Source organism: Charadrius vociferus, unplaced genomic scaffold (assembly GCF_000708025.1).
Source record: "Charadrius vociferus isolate BGI_N301 unplaced genomic scaffold, ASM70802v2 scaffold551, whole genome shotgun sequence".
Taxonomy (NCBI): domain Eukaryota; kingdom Metazoa; phylum Chordata; class Aves; order Charadriiformes; family Charadriidae; genus Charadrius; species Charadrius vociferus.
The window spans coordinates 46,174-67,586 of NW_009646611.1; the positions used below are offsets into that span (position 1 = coordinate 46,174).

General features: G+C 37.2%; 1 protein-coding gene across 1 annotated transcript in view; it reads left to right on the top strand.

Annotated features, from left to right (window-relative positions):
- Positions 1 to 6,147: 6,147 nt before the first annotated feature.
- Positions 6,148 to 21,413, top strand: part of ISPD (isoprenoid synthase domain containing) — a 112,496-nt gene continuing 97,230 nt past the window's right edge. Inside the window, exon 1 of the mRNA XM_009887758.1 lies at positions 6,148 to 6,414. Coding sequence (XP_009886060.1) covers positions 6,190 to 6,414 — 225 coding nt within the window. The 5' untranslated portion in view covers positions 6,148 to 6,189. The remainder of the gene's footprint in view (positions 6,415 to 21,413) is intronic.

Consider the following 21,413-nt stretch of genomic DNA (forward strand, 5'->3'; position numbering starts at 1 on the left):
TTACTGGGCCAGAAGCTGATAGCTCACATAGCATGAGGCTGCATGTGTAGCTTTACTTTGTTTATGTTGGAGCAAAGAATTTAAGTAATGGGATATCTTAGCAGTCAGATTTTTCCTTTTCAGTAAACTGTTGAGTTCTAGGCATGTGACTGACAGTTAATATATTATTGTCAAATGTTAACATAATGTAAGTCTTGTATCTAGTGTCACTTGAAACACTGCAGGTAGGAGTGAAGTGTCAGATGTATTCTGGATGTTTTGCAGTAACTTGTAGAAAAACAAACCTTTAGAGTTTAGAGAGAATAAATGGGGAGGAGTGGAGGGTGGTGAAAAGAAATGGAATTGCCAACATCTCCCAAAGTTCTTAACTCATGGAAACTTGTACAACATCAAAATTCGGACTTTTTCCATTCCCACCCAGAGAGGCTTCCCTCAGGTCACTTGTTACTTTATGAAAGAAATACTGCTTGCTTGCTTTATTTAGTTTTCAACAACAGCCAGTCACAAAGCTAAACACATCAGTAAGCAAAGCCTCCAATCCAAAGCTTGTCACAGCTGTAATTTCTGCCAAAATGTCATGGGAATCTACAGAGAAGAATAATATCCTCACTCAGTGTATTGGAGACCTGGAAGAGAGAACAGAGAGAGGTTTGGGAAGGAAATCATGTTCATAGGAAAATAAAACATTATTCATTTAAAAAAAACTTTCATTCTTCCTGCCAGTAAGCTCTGGGAAAATAACAGTTCTTTGAGGAACAGTATTATATTTATGTTCTAAAGCTGCAAAAAATTAGAAGGTTGAATTCTAATTCTACAGTCCAACCAGGCGTGTGATCCCAAGTTGATTGTGAGAGTACCAACCTAGTGCTTTCGCGTAACTTCAGGAGTGCAATAACTAGTGCCAGTGCTCTCACAGGCAGAGCTTTCTGCCATCTCTGTACTGAATTGGAGTGTTGGCTGGTATGTATGTGTATGGGGAGTTGGGAACAGATGTACCCTAAAGCTTGGAATGGCTTTCACTTTCATCTCAAGACTTTTACTTCTGACTCTGAAACTGCAAAGGAGGTACCTTATTCTTACTTTGTGCGAATGTATGCGCAGAAATGTAATATCGAGCAACTGCAGTTTGTCACGTAATCTATCACCCAGAAGTGGCAGTTTTTCTGTGTTTAGCTTGATACTATCTTTTGTCTATTGTTTACCTGCTGTAGTTGAATGAATCATTGACTCATTAGCCTGTAATAACTTCTACTGAACTGATTATCTCAGCTACTGCAACTATTTTTGAGCTTTTTTATTTTGAGCTTTTTTAATCTGGAAAAAACATAGCAACATATAGACAGAAATACATGAGCAAATCAAGAATTTGCGGGTGCTTTGCATGTGCTTTTTGAAAGTCAGAAGAAAAAGATTTTTATACTGTTCAGCTGAAAGTAGCGAGAATCTTAAGTATTGATGGCAGACAAGACAAGAGCAGGCATGAATGAATAAGCAGTGCATTCTGTTGCTTAGGATGACAGCATGTAGAACGTTGGCCTGCCAATAATAATCAAAGATGATGCCCTTAGGAAGAGGAGGTGAGAAAAAAAATAGGGTGAGGAGAAATGATTGGTTTTTATTGCGAACACAGTGGTGCTGATAGGAAGGTCATGTCCTACCTTGGGGGTAAAAAGCGTGTTACAGGACTTATATGTCTGCTTTTTCCCATTGGATTTGTTTCTGCTTTTGCTGAACTGTGCAAGGCTTTTGCATTAAGTTCAACAGAGCTAGAATGGCATTTATCTTTCTTGCTTCTGTGCAAGCTAGTAGGGTTCTTCTTTTTTTGTGTATGTTTGTTTAGAATAGAACCTTTCCAGTTCCTTTTCTGAGACAGGGAGGAATCTCATGTGCACATGTACACACATTTTACTAAAGCTATAGAGAGGAAAACAGACTAAGGTAAAGCTTCATTTTAAAATCACTGTGGCACAAATGAGCCGCTGGTATTCTTGCTGTGCTCATATTTCACCAGTTGTTGAAAGTACAGTGAGAAGTTATGAAAGAGGAAAGCAGAGTTAATACGTTTACTGGCAGAATAAAATTTTTCCATAAAGGTTTCAGACAGCTTTGTTTACTTTGTTTACCGTAATGTAGTCTCTTTAAAACAGGTGGCCTGATACCGAAAAACCATCACCTGGGGGTAGCTTCCAAAGAATCGCCTCTTCAGAACTGTCTTTTGTAGTTTATTTGCCAAGTATTTTTCCCTGTTGGCTGATGCATGTTCAGTGGCTCTACAGGTCACACAATTACAGTTTTGTTCAATGTATATACTGTATAGCTCTTTTGGTCCAGTTATCATTAGCTTATTCTTGAAATTGCTTATGAGCTAAAAATAATCATATCAAGCAGTCCAGTTGTTTTAACTTTATGAAGTTATCTTCGTTATCTTGTCTGACTAAGAAGGAACATTTTCTTTCAGGAAAACATAGATGTCTTCTGTACATGAGATGCTCAAAACTTCCTTAATGTACCTGTGAAACTTTTCAGACTTGAAAGCTCCCTGCTTCCATTTTTGTACTGTAAAAGTTACATATGTATTCATATATTTTTTCATATATTAATAAAGTCCTAGCAAAGCTGTTACTGAGCAAAAGGAAGTTATACTTGCATTCTGCAAATGAATGTTGTTCTTGACAGTTCTTTTCCTTATTTGATGCTTGAATAATAAGATCATTAAAAGTAATATAATTCTTTATCTTGTACCTCTGAAGAGTTTCTGTGGCAGGGAAAGATCGTATCTTACACCACTAAAGCCATCTCAGCAGTGACTGCCTGGTTCTGGCCTTCTTTTGCTGATACAACTGCCAGTTTCAGTAGGTTATATGTTAAATAGGTTCTTACTGTTCTGAGTAAGAGTTGCAAGAAACTGAGTGTGAGGATTTAAGGCTAAGCACTGATTTGTATGTGAGTGAACTGAAAGAGGGTTAAACCTCAGTCACATCTGAACCTCAGCATGCCATTTAGGTGATACAGTCTCAGAGCATAACTCATTGATTATTTCATTTCCCCTGCAGTCCGTGTTGTGAAGTCATGTAATAGCTTAATCTGTTGCTGAGTTAATGAACTCCTTTACTTTGAGTCCTGGCTCAGCTAATATAAATGTACTTTTGTTTGAAATTTAATGAAACAATGCTATTTTCTACTTGGCAGCTGGTCTGTCTGTAGGTGCCGAGGAGAAGGACAGTCACAGGAGATAAACATAGAGCCCTTTTCTGCCTGATTGTTCTCCTTCTACTAATACTGAAGTCTTCCTAAGGCAATTGTAAAGTAATTATAACTGGGGTTGTTGCTGTAGTTTCATTTGATCAGACCTGATTTTCCACTTTAGAACTACAGCCTATGTTGTATGGAAGCAGTAGAGGTTCTCTATTTAGTGCTGCTTAGAGCACGTTGGGGTACAGTATTCTGATCTTTTTAATGCCTTGTGCTGATTCTTTCTGAAGCTTGCATTATCTTGATCTAATATTACAGTTATAAGATGAAAAAGGTGTTTACTATTTTGAAACTGGCTTTGAGCAGGTCCTGAGCCTTTTATTATTTTAGTATGAAATCTCTCTGAAGACAAAGGTGTGACAAATTGAGAGGGGAAAAAAAAAATCTATTTACTGCCAGAGTGTATACTAATATATTCCTACTTCATTAAAACACTTTGCAACATTTCCATAAGCAGATCTTTAAAAGAGTAAGCACCTGTGTTGTGCACAGTTCTCATTCATGAGAATTTGTAGCATACTTTTCTGAGTTAGTACTTTTCATGAGTTTTGTAAATCAGTTTTTATGGGACATGCTAGACTTCAAAGCCTAAGCTGTTCCTGTATCTAATCATCTTTATACTCTTATATGAATAGGTTGCATCTCTAAATCCCAGGTCTAATTATAGAACATTAGCCCAGAATGAGTTTAAGGAGGACATACTCGAGTTTATAAATGTGTTTATCCAGACACAGGGTGGAGCTGTGACCGCATCCTGTCACTTTTCGGTGTATTGTACCACTGGAGGCCTTGAGCCATTCTACCCCCCTGCAGTGCAGAGATTTATCATAGGCTGGCCAGTACTTCTGTTCTCTTCCCTTCTCAGAAGATGCTGTGTACTACCCAGTTGCCTCATAATCTGTTTCATTTGACTCCACAATGGGAAATGTCAGTGTTGTTCTTTCTGCACATTCACTAGTGACTGCATCTGTCCACTGTTTCTGGGAACTGTGCAAGGTTGTAGTCTTTCTGTTTAGTGTGAAATACCTCTTCTTGAATTTTGCATTATTTAAATGACTGACTCTCAATATTCAAAAGAAGAACTGAGATGAATCCAATTAGTTTGCCCTAGTTCTGAGTTTAAGTCATGCAAAGGTGCTAAGTTTTGTGGTTAGACGTAAGACTATGCCAGGACTCATTTGAGAGATTTGAAAACCTTTTGATGAACCTGTGGTGAGTGACAAGTCGAAATGAAACTTGAAACCATATGACTTCAGATTTTATGTCTGAACAAATTCAATACTTAAAAAATGCTGAGAATATGTTGGTTTGGCTGTATTTTCTGCCTTTGTTAATAATAAAATGAACATAAGGACAAATATTTTTCTTTGAAGAGTTCTAATAGCCCTTCCACTTGTTTTATTTTTAATAATTTTTTAAAATTCATTGAAATAATTTCCGTGGAGTTCTATTAATTACAAAAACCCCCACAACATACAGAAGGTGGAGGATGCTCTGTTGTTTCACATATTTCTAGGGGGGTGGTTTGTGTCACAGATGACTTCGCTTTTGGAGTAAGCGTGTTTCCTAGGCAATGCCTTCTCATGTGTTATTGCAGAAACCAGTAGCTTGAGCCTGTATATTTCTGAACTGTAAATTTCTTACTCTTCTTTTTTTAACTGGAAGTATTCAGTATCTTAGTCTGTCTCGTGTCTGCGAAATTAATTTCAATAGCTTTACTGGTTTTAGTAGAAAGAACATACTGTACTTGTTTCTCTTCCTTCTTGGTTGGATGTGTAGGCTACAAATGAGTGATTTTACTATCGTAAATAGTAAATTGTTTTTGTAATCATTGTTCATCTGATGAGTTTCTTCTCTGTCACTCTAAAAAACCCTACTGTCATCTGTGGAGACACAGAAAGGAAACAAAACATTTTAAAATCCTTTTTTTTTTATGCTCTCTACATTGCATTTAGAAAATAAGACACTCAAATAGCTGGATTTGAATTATGGTATTGCTGTTATTTTGAAGTACAGTATGGCACATGTGACTATAATTCGTATTCCTAGGTCCTTTGACACAAGTATGACTTTAGCCTAACTTCAGTTATGGCTGGTTTTAATCGTGTGGGTTGTGGGTCATTCTCCCCCAACACTACCCTGCAATTGTAGAGCTAGGCTGATACTAACAGTAGAAGCTTGAATTTCCCTAGAAGTATGCTATGCTTTACATTTTGCTAGCTCCCCAGAGCAGAAACTTTTGTGTGTGTGTGTGTATTATTTTTATTGTTTGCAAACTGCCAGTATAATGTTTTTTGTCAATGTTCAAGTGTCACAGTTCTGATTCATTAGCAATCTGTCAATTACTGCTCATGCTTGTATTGACAGTGATCTTTGTTCAGAGTTTTTCTTGATCCTCTTACTCACTTGTACACAGCGTACTGCAGAGTAGCACATGGAGTATTCCAGGTACCCCAGGATTTACCAATTTATTGGAGACTGAATTTAGAGAAAGCTACAATAACAGACTGTAGCTGATTTAGAAGTTATGTTTCAAGGTAGGAACGAGGCTGGAGTAAGAAATGTTTTGAAGATTTTTGAAAAGGTTATCAGAAGGTGCTTCCCCCCCTCCCCCAAACTGGTTGTTGGAAGCAAGTCACTTCCCAAAAATTCCAGTTGCTTTGGTTGACATCCGTGAATCAGTAGAGATCCTCTCATGTAGCTCCCTTTTAGGGCTGGAGCACTAATACACGCACAAAGACATAGACTTGAGTATATTGAGAGATGCTTTGTTAGCCGTCTCGAATTTCTTTTGATACAAATTTCTTTGTTTTATGGAGAGATCTGTACTTTTATTTGGACATTCATGTCTACTTTCTCTGTTTTTGTACTGTTTCTTTTAGGGTAGGTTGGATATCTGACATTATTGTGGTGGTGTCTCCTGAAAATATTGAAACAATGAAGTCTATCATTGAGAAATATGGCCACAAAAGAGTTATGATAGTTAAAGGTGGAATAACTCGTCACCGTTCAATTTTCAATGGACTGAAAGTATTTGTAGAGAATGAATTTTCCAACCACCTGCTCCAGAAACCAGAAGTGGTGATTATCCATGATGCTGTGAGGCCATTTGTTGAAGAAGATATTCTTTCAAAAGTAGTTATGGCTGCTAAAGAACATGGGGTATGTACTATACAGCAATGCAACTCTGCAATGTTCTTTATACTGTACTGTGTAAAATCATGATTGATAAATAAGGAGTTTTCTAGCATTTGTGTTACTGCATTATGTTGATTTTTAAGTAGAACAGATTCAGAATCCCTGTTATGCAGAGAGGTCAGATAGGGGAAGGAGACATTTTTAAATGCTGCAGGCGTTATTTGCTACAGGGAATAATTATTGCCATAGAGACTATCAGTAAGACATTTAATTAATCAGCAATTTGTTAGTTGAAAGGTAGATTACATAATGATAGTTTACCTTTTTTTCCCCTGTGGAATTCTCACCTAATGCTAGAGTAGTTCAGTTAGTGATTAATAATAATAGCCAAAGAGAGTACGGCATTGGTTGACTCGCAAACTTTGTGTTTTCATCTCAAACTTATATGCAAATCCTGAATAAGGTGTCTAGAGAGATTCTCTGTATTAATGCTGTTTTTTTCTAGAATCTGTAAGCATTGCAAACAGCTGGAGAAAAAGGGGAAGCGGGGAGCCTCCAACCATAGGTTGGAGATCCTCCTAGTCATCACTGCATTTGAGGACTGGGGATATTCACAGGAACCAGAAAGGTTTATGAGAAAGTAAGTGATATGTGAAGCGGCAAGGTTGGTAGAAGTTGTGTTATGCAAGTAGAATGCTCGAGTTGTTTAAAGCATGCACTAGGAACAAGAGGAACTGGTGGATAAACTGGCTAAGATAGAGGTAAGAAATCACGACAACCACAGGCTTGTTGGTACCATTTGCTATCTTTACCTTGCATTTCAGTTCTCCATTAATAAGACAGTAGAACGCTAGGATAGGAGATGATTTGAGGTAGAAGTCATTAGTGGCAGCAGATTGTTTTGGTATTAGAAAGCTAGGAAAACCTACCACTGCTTGTCTTTTTCGGGAAATGAGGTAAAAGATAAGCTAAATGGCAGATGATTCACATCTTTGACAATGGAATAAAGAGTCCAAAGAATGAATTGTGGTATTTCCTTAGCACTTCTCCACCTTTTTTTGAAAGCTCATAGTGTAGAAGGGGAATGTATGACTTGTTAAAATATTTATTATGAAAATTAAATTGTGTAAGGTCTCTCAGAACATTGTTAAAAATCTAAATATATTGAGCTTCTTACCAGTAGGCCTGTACTTTGTAGACTGGCTTAATGAGAAATGATAATAAAATGGAAACTATGCTCTATAGTTTTCAGTGATACGTAACAGGTTTCCAGTCATTAAAACTTAAATTCTGTTAGAATTTCAACGTTTTTGACCTTTCTCAAATAGCACAAAATAGCTTTCCTGAATTGATTCTCTGCCAAAGAGTTTAAACTAGATCCTCTTTTTAAATCTGTTTTAAAGGAGATTCTTTGAGAATAATAGAAGAATGGAGTTAATTGTACTGTTGTTGAGTTGAAATGAGAATAATTTTTTGTGTGTGTGTTTGTGTTTAGGTTTCTTTGCATGTTATAGTATATCTCATTTGTCTTCATGTTTATGTTTAAGTTTTTTAACTTGTTCACTTTTTCTTGAAACTTGTGTGATTTTAATGTATTTTTTTTTCCTGGTTATCTTTTAATTGAGTGTAAGACATTTTTCATTAAAACAGTGTCCTGATTTGAGCGACACAGAGCTAATTTCTCTTCTAATACTTGGGAGGACTGCACTTTTAGAAGACTCTAGTGTCTGAATTTCTGAAAATACTTACTTTGTAGCCGGCTATGGTGTGTGGGTTTCAAAGTCTCGGTGTTTTCGGGCTTGCCAGGTGCAGGGATGAGGAGGAGCAAGACCTGAGCACTTGACCCAAGCTGGCCAACAGGATTATTTCATACCATCAACGTCACATTCACTATAAATTAGAAAGTTTGCTGTGAAGTTTTCTCTCTTCCTTGATGGCTGCCATCCTGAGAATTTCATGCCTCAGTGTCAGATTCCTGAGGCCTTCCCTTCCTACCAAAGCTGTACCTCTCACAGTGTCCGATATTTGCTGTCCGCTACTGGGAGTGCACAGCTTCCTACTGATAGAATTGGCTGAGTATAATCTTTGCATATTCTGTATTAGTATCGGGATCAATATTGGTTCTTTAGTGCTATTAATGTTAATTATGTAATCTTACTCTATTAAATCTGTTTATACTTCAGCTCCCAGGTTTCTTTGGTTTTTTCCTGATTCTCTTTCCCAGATGAGGAGGGGTCATCAGGTGATAGAATGATTGTCTAAACAACAATAAATTGTTAAGGGTTTCTCAAACCATAACAAACAGTAGAGAACTAAAACAGTCTCCATTGACCTTCTCAAGGCAGTGTCCTCTAGTTCATTTGAACTTCTGACAGGTACATATTTCCTTACCTAGATCGCTGAAGTAACATTGGATCTCAAAAAGGTGATTTTATACATTTGTCACAGTCTTTTCCATTGTATAATGTCTGTCTTAAATGTGCGTGGTATTTATTGGCTCTGCAGTGGTTTCCTGTGTTGGCTTAGGTCCACTGAATTCAGTGAGGTTAGGCCATCAGAGAACTAGACTCCAAAAGCTGTTAGCTGTTGATGTTACCTGACAAAGTAACTGAATTAAAGAACATGAGAAGAGCTTTATTTTATGTGACAAATTGGAAAAGCTTCCTGCCAGAGAGGGGTAGAATCATAGAATAGTTTGGGTTGGAAGGGACCTTTAAAGGTCATCTAGTCCAACCCCCCTGCAATGAGCAGTGACATCTTCAACTAGATCAGGTTGCTCACAGCCCTATCCAACCTGCCCTTGGATGTTTCCAGGGATGGGGCACCTACCACCTCTCTGGGCACCCTGTTCCAGTGTCTCTCCACCCTCATTGTAAAAAAAAAAAAAAAAGTCTTCCTTGTATTTAGTCTAGGTGTACACTCTCTTAGTTTAAAACCAGTACCCCTTGTCCTGTTGTAACAGGCCCTGCTAAAAAGTTTGTCCCCAACTTTCCTGTAGGCCCTCTCTAAGTATTGAAAGGCTGCAATAAGGTCTCCCGCGAGCCTTCTTTTCTCCAGGCTGAATAACCCCAGCTCTCTCAGCCTGTCCCCCACAGGAGGGGTGCTCCAGCCCCCTGATCATTTTTGTGGCCCTCTTCTGGATGCGCTCTAACAGGTCCATGTCATTTGTACACTGGGGGCCCCAGACCTGGATGCAGTACTCCAGGCGGGGTCTCACCAGAGCAGAGTAGAGGGGCAGAATCATCTCCCTTGACCTGCCGGCCGCATTTCTTTTGATGCATGTCTATCTTCACTTGACAACTACAGAATTCTGAAGAATTAAATGACTGGAAAGCTAAGACTCTTTCTCAAAACTGACATTCATGGTTTTGAATATCAGAAAAAAATTTGATGGAGAGAAGCTATTATCTTTAGTTCTTCCTATAGTCAAATTCTTTGCATATCTAAAAGAGAGCAAGTTCTTCAATCTTTCAGTACAAAAAGTAATTACTTCCTTTTGCATTATGTAGAAAGGTACAAAACCTGGCAGAAACATCATATTAAATCACTAGTGTAATAGGGGTAATGCTGTATTGTTGTTCGTCTGCATACCATATAGATAGCATAATTATGAGAAGCTTTAATGTTCTTTAAAATGGCAATTGATCAAGTAAGTTATTGCACTCCTAGCTGCCAATTTTTAGACAAATAAATTGCTTTATTACACTTACTAATCAGTTTGTTATTTGCCTGTAGGAATCAAAATATGTACCTTATCCAGAACTAATAAATTATGCCTTAAATCCCCTAAACAATCCCTTGATTATGTGAAAATATTACTTTGTAACCAATTAAATTCCATTTATGTTTTTGGGGTAATTTTATAATTTAAATTACATGTTTCTAAAACAAATTCTTTATTGCTAGTAAAAGTTAGGAAAAGTGGAAGCTTCAGAAGGCATCAGTCCAAAGCCTCTAGCAATATCTCATTGCCAACATTGCATTTTAAACAACATAACTAAAAAAAAAATGCTTACAAGAAAAAAAAAATCAGGAAGGCGGGGGGGAACTTGTCAGTTCTGCTGTTGAGAGTTAAAAAAAGGCACATACAGTCAAAGACTAACATAAACTAGATTTGAAAGTATAGTTTATTTCTTTGAAAGGACTGAATCAAAATGGCATTCTTAAAAGCTGGTTTCTGGAAGCTGTCTAACATCATTACTTTATTCTCAGCTTTAGCAAGGTTTTGAACAAAGCATAAATGCCGATACAGATGTACAGCGCTAATCAGTCTCATGGACTCTTATTCACATACATAATCAGTCAAAATAATAGCCCCTGACAGGAAACACTACGTATTATGCTCAGGCTGTCCTTGTCTCTGAGTTTACTCAGACTCAGCGCTGCATTTATCAGTCTGCCTGTATAGGAAGGCTGAAGCAGAAAACATGCACCCATACACGCACTGTTCCTTCACGCAGTGAGATAGCAAAATAAAATGTTTTATGTATGATTGTTGAGTTGCGTTGGCAAAATATGGTGGGTGGCAAACCAAAAAACATTTCTTTTTCTCCACTGAGGGTAAAGGAGGACTTGGATAGATAAATAGGCTGATGTGGTGTGCATGATGATCATGCTGGATCAGTTCTGCTCACTCTGTCCTTCCTTTGTTCTTTTTCTCTTAGAAGCAATTACCTTTTTATGTTTTTGTATTGTCTCCTCTGTTCTCACCATATATGGAATATTTTACACACGATCTTTGTCCTTTATGTTATACTCAGACTCATTTTAGCCAACTGTAAAGAGTGCATCAGTAACAGACCATTTTTGGTTCATATTTATACACTGGGTCATCTGAAGTTTTCATGTGCTGTGTTCTCAGAGGTTCTGCTTTCATTGTATGCTTGTTACTCTGGGGGGGTCCTGCTGTCCTGTCAGACACTTGTGCAAATGCAGAATCAAGAACTGATTACATATTACCATCTTGACATGATTTTTATTCCACTGATGGAATGAGTCCTGTAGTTTAGGAGACTCTAACTTATGTCAATTTGAAAAATATGTATTAATGAATTGTAGGGCTGTTATGTAGCAATTTTAGAAGAAAACATTTGAAGAGCTACATTATTATGAAGATCAGAATCTGCTCAGTAGCCCTGAAACTTTTCTGAATGTGTGAAGAAATCAAGTGTGGTTTTGCTGCTGTACGGAAAATAGTTATACAACACATTATTCCTTTTTTCAACTCTGCAGTAATGGGTAACTATCGGAAACACACTGATGTTTCCACAGCATATGGCATTATTGGTCCCATAGAAAGTTACAACCTTCTCAGCCAAGTTGTTAATTGTTTTCTGTGTTGAATGGAAAACTAATGCATTGTTTGTAAACACTTGAAGTCTTTGTCCTAACAAGATGTAGTGTTTGGTAGTGGGAAAGCACTGGTAAGGGGAGAAACTACTGTTACTTCCCAGTCTCAATTTAAGTGATTTAGACGATGCATTGCATTCATTAGGAAGGATGCAACTTGACCAACTGAAATCCGTAAATCATAGACAGAAACTTAAATTATAATCTCCCTTTCTTCTTTGCAGCATTTCTGTGTTACAGTAAGAGCCAGCTGTGCCTAATACAACTACTATTTAATCCTTTTTGAAAAGGTGACTTAATCCCACATTTTTTAGCTTCTGGAAGTCTACACATAATTTTTACCTTACTTTTTTTTAGGTAGAGTTAGGTTATCCTGGAAATAAATTTTGAGCATAGCTTCCTGTGCTTGAGTGGTTGCTGAGGTAATTTTTATGTAATGTCTATAAAATGTACCCCCTTTAAATTTAGAGAAATTACGTATATGACACTGCTGTTGATTTGCGGCTAATTAATATCTGTGTGCTTCATCTGAGGAAACAATAGGACTTTGGAAAATGAAGCAGCCTTTAGCAAAGATGTGTCTATTTAGTCACTCAGATTTCTCTTTCCTGCAGTAGATCAAAGGGTTAAAGAGTAGTTCCTTGCAATTAGGGAAATCTCAGCTTGTCCAGCATGTGTAAGGAGCTGAATAAAGGCCTTGTATCATCTTAGCCACTTCTATGTGGTAAAATGTGGCAGAGGTTCTTAGCAATATCTCTTTGACTAATGATTAGGCATGCACACCTCCCTGAGTTTTTCCCCTTTTCACCAAATATTGCACTGAAAAGAAATCTGAGTTTTCATCCGGAAATGTCCCCAGCTGCATTTTGGCTGAGTTTGTGATCTGGGTGGTTGTGGCAAGGACACCACCAGCCCTGCAGATCAGGTGAAGCTTCTGAAAGCCAACTCGGCTTGTTTCATATGCTGTAATAGTTTGCTGGACTGGTTCTGTGCTTATCCTCCTGTTTCCAAGAAGGTAAGTGAATTGTGGTACAGATAGAACTAAAACTGCCTTGAGGAGCATTGGAGCACGTAGGAGAGAATTCATGAGGTATCAAATTCATACATACATGTATTAGAGTTACTATTCGAGCCAAACTTGCATGGTAAGGTATAATGATCCATTTTACAAGGCCCTTGATAACAGAGAAGGTCTTAGATGAAGCTGATATAAAGAGGTGAATTGAAATTTTGACTCTAATGGGTTGTAAGAGAAAGAAGCTCTGGTGCAAGGTTTCCTGCAAGGAGAGGACACAAGCAGTTGCAGGAGAAGCAGCTGAACGAATACAGAAGGCAAAGACATTTGATAAGCAGGTGCAGAGTTGCTTAGGGAACTGCATGACCACAAACTGTAGTGCCTGTGGTTTTGGTTGCTCAGGACTCTGTGTATGGTAAAGAGTTACTAATTAAACATTGCAGTTTTGCATTTGGTTGATTAAATTGTGCAAGAGTTTTCCTAGAACACCTCAAGATTTTTTTTTCTTCATTCTTCATTATATGATGCAAATCGTGTGTTTAATGATATGCAGTGGATCACTTGCATTCACATCATGATATTGTTGATTTTGTAATAATGTAGACTTTCTGGAGGTAAAATATAACTTCTTAACTGTAATTGTAACTCTTACGGCAGTAGCTTCAAGATTTCTACTCCACTGAATACAAATGTTAACTTCTTTATGTTGACTTACTCTAATATGCAAAATCCTTTGTGGCACAGTGCACTTTCACTGATAGCTTTTTGCAATGTAAATCAGTAATTAGGGTATGAAAGATGGCTTGCTGACTTAAGGACGTGTTTCATTACTTGTTAATGCAAGATAATACTATGCAGTCAAAGTGAAATAAATAGTCTTGTTAATTTTAGAGGCAAAAATGATTGTTTTCATGATTCATTAATTTTTAGCACAAATACTGTGTTTGTTTTTTGCCATATAGATTTGCAGTATATGACTAGTTAGAACAAGAAAGTGTGGGTAGCTCATCTTATTGTCATGTTGAATGAATGCCAAAATTTAAAGTTGTAAGTATACTTTAAAATATTTATAAAAATGTTGAAAACTAGTGGTAGCATACTGGCCACATGATTTGCTTTGTAATGGTTAAATTGCTTAGATCGAATTTTACGTGTTATAGAATTTATCATAATTGCATATAATGTGCAACTGTAGCAGAGAACTGAAGAGATTAAATATGTCATAAGAAAATCTTCAAGCTCTGTACCAGCATGTGCTGCTCTTTAGGTGGGGGATGCTATGTGTGGTCTGGATCATGCGCCTAGTATGGATCTTTGGTAGACTTTGTACAAACTTTGAAGTACTTTAATCTATCAAGAAGAAAACAAAACCTTAATAAGTAAGAACATGTTGTTAAACATTACCAGTTATTGCACTGTGACAAAAATTAGCTGAATATGTTGACTAAGGTAATGAGACTTTATTTGGTTAATAATAAGATAAAATGTATTTTATTGAATATACAGTACTATTTTATTTATGGAAAACACGAACTTCTGAGACCATTCTTGAATTTCTCACAAAGAATGCACAGATAAAGAATGCACTAAAAGAAATGCTGTATCCTTTGTATGACACCAGAAGGAATGCACTAAAAGAAATGCTGTATCATTTGTATGACACCATTAAAATGTATATTTTGGTTTAATCCTGCTCAGTTTTGTAATTTTACTCTTTATTATATTAAAAATAGTTAATCTGGTTTACAGCAGTAATTCATGATAGAAGAGTGTTGTGATTTAACCCCAGCCAGCAGCCACGACCACGCAGCTGCTCACTTGCTCCCTCACGTTTCCTTTGCCTTCCCACCCTCTCCAGTTCCCCCAAAGGTAGGGAGAAGAGGGAGAAAAGGAGGGGAAAGGAAAAAAAATCTCCTGGGTTGAGATAAAGACAGTTTAATAGAACAGTATCAGAAAAGGAAAGTAACAATAACAGCAAGAACACAACTCACTTTCACTGCCCAGTGAACACGTGCAGTCTTAGTTTTTGAGCAACAGTTTCTGTTATCAGTAATCTCCTTTAGTTTGCTATAGCTAATTGGGCTCTGACATGTCTTGATGTACATGTACTATCCCCATCTACTCAGATAGTATGTTCTGATAAAGGTGACCTCATTAGTAGAAATGTTTTCTTTTTCTTAAACAGTGTCATAAATATACATTACATTTGTTTAAGGCATCCTGTGTCTTTGAAGTCAGTTCAATGTACAATGTAGTGTCAGCTCATTAACATTGGATCAAAGTGTATATTAAATTTCTGATTAAACATCCCCTCTTTTGCAGCTAGGAATAAACACAATTATAACTTCTTCCTTCCTGGTGTTGGTTTAAGATTAACATGTGCCTAATTTTAGCAAGTTTGACTGTTGCTCCTAGCCAGCTGGATAAACAGGCTTTAAGGAAATTAGGTGAAGTTTAGCATACAAGCCTTTTTTCATAGTGTTCAAAACTCCTTACATCTGTTCTAATTAACCTTCTTTTTGTCTGGCTGATGATTAGGTTTAATATCTGTGTTACACCGGGCTTGTTTAACATTTCAACCAGTGCTGTCCTTGGGCAATTAAAAGCTTCCAGTACAAATACGTCAAGATAGCTGGAATTGGACTGGTTGATGATACTTCTGCTACATAGAAGATATTTTAGTGGGTATCTCCCTAATGAGAATCAAAGATGGTGTGCTGATAATGACTATGAATTTTGATATTTTTTTTTAACAAAATTCAAAATAAGCTAATTTAAGAATTATTCTTGTTTAAAAAAAGGAAGATACCTGACAGAAAGAACGTAACCTTTTTTCTCCAGCCTTAATCTCTAATGGATACACAGCCCAGGTTGTGGATTGTACTTGTCTGGCAGTAGAAGGAATCCCGTCCCTACCACAACACTGCCACACAAATTATGTCGATGCTACACGGTAGAGTCTGGGTGTGAGTGTGGGTGAAAGTATGATATGCCCAAGACTCAAATTTGTGTTTCTGCATGATAATGAGAGTACCTCTACCTTTATTGTGGTCTGCTGTTCTTTACTGAGTCATCGTGGTTGTCCTGTAGTCCTGATTGCATGCCATATCTGGTCCTTCAAGAGAAGTGGGCAGCTGAGGTATTGTTTTAGGGGGGTCTTTCATACCTGACATTACCAGAAGGAGTTATGGGGGCAGATGGTGACAGGTTTGAATTGAACCCATGCGTCCAGACTGCTGCCTTGTCTGGCTGTACAGCAAGGAGGTGGGTTGTGTGAGCAGAATGAGGTTATCAACTCTGTGGACTATGTGCAGGTTTGAATCAGTTCAGTTTGGAAGTTTGGCTAGTTTGGGCTTGAGCATGTGTTCACACCTAAGTTTAAAAAACTTTGCACAAATAGCCAAATTGTAGTTATCATCTGTATTTCTGTATAGGAGTGGTAGCTTGTAGTTTGTGTTGTTACTTTGTCTATGCCCCAATCTTTTCCATCCAAATAGAGTTGTTTTGCCAGGATTTCTGTGGGTTGGAGGAGGAAATACTCCAAGTCTTCCATCTCTGCAGCATAGAAATTCCTGTACATTACAACTTGTGGTTATAGAGAAGACTAATGTAGCTGTAGACAACAGCTGGATACAAAATACAGAACAGGAAAAGAAAAAAAAACGTTAAAAAGATGCATTAATTCAATGCGATACCTTGAATGTGCATTGGAAGAAATTGTCTAATAGCTTTGTTTTACAACGGTAGTTGTATGACTTTGTTAGATATTCTCCCCTTCAGATTTATAATATAAAAGATTTGAAAAGAACATTCTCTTAAATATATGAAATATTTTAACCTTATAATAGAATTTTTGAGGATCCTGTTTGATAAATTCAAAATAAGAGATCTTTCAGTAGAGACAATTCTTCTAATTTAAATGATAATTACTGAGTGTGGCTGAAGCAAATTGATTACTCTAGATACAATTAGCTTGAGTGCAGATGTCTGAATAAAAACGCATTTTTCTACCTGTTTCATGCATCACAAATACTGCGATTCTTTCTTTATTTTTTCATACTGTAGATGGCTGTGAATGCCCTTCATGGCAAGTAGTTTGATCTGTGTAAAAGAACTTTCCCTGTAGTAACATGTGGAAACAGTTTGGTGGAATAAAAGGAGAAGAAATTAATCATAGTTATTCTGAGCTTCTTTCTCTGGTTCATAGCCAGATGTAATTTAGACTGAAATCCTTAGGAGATGGTAGTGTTTGGTAACATATAAATAATCTTTCACCTAATAAAAAACATTCCAGGACATATTTGTAAACTGTGAGATACCTAGCTTGTCTAAATTAACATTGATCGTTATTGTTATGTAGTTGAACAGTGTCCTAATGCAATCCTTGTCTTCATGGAAATGGAAGATGAAATTATTTGTATATTTACCAAATTCACCTCTACAAAATTGACTTTAATGGAGTTTCAAGATGGATGTATTTTTCCTGCTAAGTGTGACTAGCCCCACAATCTCCAGCATACAGTTTCAAAGAAGTCAGCTGCTTTGAAGTGGTGAAAATACATTTCTAGTATACTTATATTTCCAGTGTATATATGCAAGATGAATTCATTTTTTCTAAGGCAGGGTGACTAAATCATCTGGGAGTTGGTTCAGTACTATTTTGCTTCTCAGAGTTGAAAACAACTCTGATTAAAGATTTAAAATTAATAAATATGGATAATGAGGAAAAAATGTAAAAACATGAGAAGAGGGAGATTCTTGTAAAGATAGCACTCAGAAGCCATGCTTGTATGTGTTTGACATCAGGCCTATTCTTAAGCAATTTTAAAACACTGACTCTAATGCAGTCAGGATGATTGAAATATAAAATGGACATTTACTTAATGCTGCTAGAAAGACGAGAAGATAGAAAGTACAGGGAAAATGAATTTCAGGGGAGATAGAGGCTGTGAATGGAGAAGAAAAGTATTGTTGGTGTAACTATAAAGGAGAAGGGAGTCATGCTAGAGGGATGGGAGAGTCTGCTCATTTAGGACTAGACTCTGTAAAGTTTTAGGCTCTGACTCCCACTCACTTGAAGTTCAGGGTTGCGAATTGACTGCATAAGTGAACTTTGTGGGTCTGCATTAATACTTGGGGCCCACTGGGGACAGGGGCATGCCAAAGACATAGCATACTTTTTTTTTTTTCTTTTAGTATGCCAGCCTGCAGGATCTGTGGTTGTCTGAGCTTCTTACCACACTGTTGAAAAACAAAAGGAATTGTAGTTGTGGTATTTTTTTTTGTAAGGATTTTGTGCCACCATTTATTTTTTTTTCCTCTTCCTAGTCCATATCATTCAACTTGTTGAGCTTTGCAGCTATTTAGTATTGTTCTGTTTCAACTCTGGCTACCAAAAATGACCATATCAGTGATGTGTGTGTGTTGGTTTTCATGACTTTTGGAGCTTCTGGCTCTTTGATAACACGTTCTTGGGAGGTTGTATTCTAGATGTGGAGTGTTGGTCTCAGCTGAGTAATGTACTCCATGTTGGAGGTACTTGTAACCTGGGTGATACCTTGCTTATGATATAAGCTCCATCTCTCCCCACCAATCCTTTTTTGAAAGTTTAATGGGTTGTGTTTTTTTAAATAAAATGAGGCTTTGTCAGTTTTTATGAATATTCAGTAAAAATAAGCTATACTATACTGTATTAGCCAGGTTGCTATGTTGTGTGTAGGCCTCTGTGGCCTAAACATTCGTAATTCATTTCATAATAAAAGGTGTTATCAATACTGCTTGGATTTTACTCTACTTGAAATGACTGTATTGTCTGATCTTAAAACACAACCTGGTTATGTATTCACTGAATACAATCATCTAAACAATTCCTTGTCAGAATAAAAGCATGATAAAATGAGAATGATGCAGTGTTACTCTAGTGGAAAGGCAGACTAGTAGGCCTTGAATCTATTAATCTTATGATATCCTAGTATACTGACCTGCATGATGCACTTCATTCTCTACCTTTTTTCAGTCACCATCAAATCTTTGTTCTTGAATGTATGTTATGCTCTATGCAGTTACACAAAAAAATGAATACGAAACTGAGAGCCTGTTTGTAAATGTTTTTTATTTGTGCTGTTTAAAATGGGTCATAAAGGACACCTGCTGTTTCTAACAGCATTTAGAGGCTGGTTCAGTTTTTAGCAAATGGATGGATGAGCGTGCTTCTGAGAGATACCGGACTGTTACTTCCACTGAAGTTGGTGGAATTCTGCATTCTCGGGACATTTTAGGATTGTTTTAGGGAAATGATAGATTAAAAGGATATTTTTTTGTTCCAATATTTTGTCTGCAAAAGAAAACTAAACAGTAGTGTTTGTTTCAATGTCTGTTATGCTATGAAATAATATTTTAAGAGCTTGCCCCCAGATATTTTGATACTTTAATTTATTTAACAAAATATGCAAAAAAGGGGGAACAAGTGTATGCATTTTCTGGACATGCCAGGTTCACTAAAACTGGTGCTGGATTGTCTTTGAAGCAGAGTAGCTTCAAGGCTGTAAAGTGGACATTTAAAGAAATTCAGTTTAACTATCCACTTCGCATTCAGGAAGGGTGTATGGTGTGTTTTGTGTATGATTTTTAAAAGCAAATCTACTTGAAATTTGGCTCAAAATGATTAGAAATTGAAAGATGAGTACTCTGGGTAGGGAAATATTAGTATAAGGCCCAGACACTTGTGTTAATCTCACAGTATTCGTATTTTGTGGTAGGCTGATTCAAAGTGTAAAGAAGTTCTGTAACACTATAGTGGCATTAACAAGTACTTATAATTATAAATGAGGACAGATTTTCTTTGTTTTATGTGTTTTGAATTCATGTCTGAACCTCTTGCCTGAGAACCGAGCCAAATACCTGTACATTCCTGACATAAATAGCAAGTCAAAGCTTTTCAAATTGGAACAAATAAAATTCAAATACCTGAGACTAAGTGCGTACTCTCTTTACTAATATAGAAATAGTTCTTTGTTACTAATTTATAACCAGAAAAACAATACGGAAATTCCTTGCAAAGAATAAAATACGTGGTGTTGTAACTGAGTAGACATAGACTAGCTGGATGATTGTGTTCTTCACTTGCACCCCATGGTTATCAGGGGCAAAAGCCCCTTTAGATGCAGTAGTACCTTATTGTATTATTCACCCTACTGTGCCTGAATGTTTAAGTTTCTCAACTAAAAAATATAGTCTGTAGCCCTGTCTTAAGTACCTAAATTCCCTGTTCAGTTCATTGCAAGACTGCTAGGAGCTGGAATTCAGGAAAGGCTTTGTGCTGAGTAGGTAGGACGCTTGTGCTAACCAGAAGGAAATACCACAGAGTGAGCCATACACCTTAAACTGTGCCCCTCTTTGGCCTGTGTATGAGAACAAAATTCACAGCTCAATTCTTCTGTTTTTACATGTCAAATATTATGTTTATGCCATGAATGAAGATAGCCATGAGCCAATTTTGGAAGCAGAAGCACGTGCAGTGAGGTCTGTGTAAGCCAGCTTGGGTTTGGCAGCTGTGTCGGGATATGCCAGCTAGAGAGTGTCACCAGAAGTACTGCAGATGGAACGTTTCCTGTTTTAGGGACTCGGCTGTCTTGTCCCATATGAAAACAATGCAAGGCATCCACAGGCCAGTATTTTCCTTTGTTTGATCCCAGTTTCACCCAGTCTGAAAGTGACCTTAGAAACTAATGTAGTTCTTGCGTCACTGAGGTGGTAAACTCAGCCTGGTGTTGAGTCACATCATCACGTTGAGGGAGCCCTTGTGTGTGCGTGCTGAGACAGAGAAAGGACTTGCAGAAAGGTGAACCAGTACTAAGAAAAAAAACCCAACTGGTTTCTGTATCTTGTCTCAGGATTTTAAGGTTTCAGCTCAGTGCTTCACCTTAGCTAGTAGGCTCTAGCTCATGGATTCACGGCTTTTGAACTCCAGCTGCTTATCATATGAAGGTTTTCTGTGCAGTAGAAACTCTCTGGCTTTAGTAAGTACTAGAACTCTGCATTCAGCTTTTGGACCATAGAGCAATAATGGACTGAGTTGTCCTTTTTTGGAATAAAAGCTGACCTTTTTTTAAACAAATGACTGCTAGTTGTCCTGTTACTGCATGCATAGTTAGAATTTCTCTCCCTTGCATGATCAGAAGTCAGCCGTGAGTCTTATTCTTTGTATTAAACTTCATGTTTTCAGTCAGTGTGAGGTATAGTTTGAGTGAACTTGCTGCAGAAGACATCTTATTATGCCCAACTTGTGATTTCTCATTGAAATGGAGGGAAGACAGGTGAGAAACTCTCAGCCTGCCACACTGGGCTCAGTTCTGAGGTAATGTAAAGCAAAACTGTAGTTGTTTGAAAAATGCCATTTGTTAAATTTTAGGTACCATTAATCTTTCAATTATTTGAGAAGTTAATAGGTTTTTTTAAAAAAATGAGGTGTTTGGATTTATGAGAAATTAGATCTTCCTGAATCTTCTGGAAAAGCTAGGCCTCAGCAGAGCAGGAGATGTGGTTCAGTATTGTCACAAAGATACAGATACAGACGTTCATGAATTTTTATTGTGCAAGAAACCAGATGTCAAGAAAACAATGTGTTTCAGAGTTCTTTTAAGACTATAATTTTGAGTAT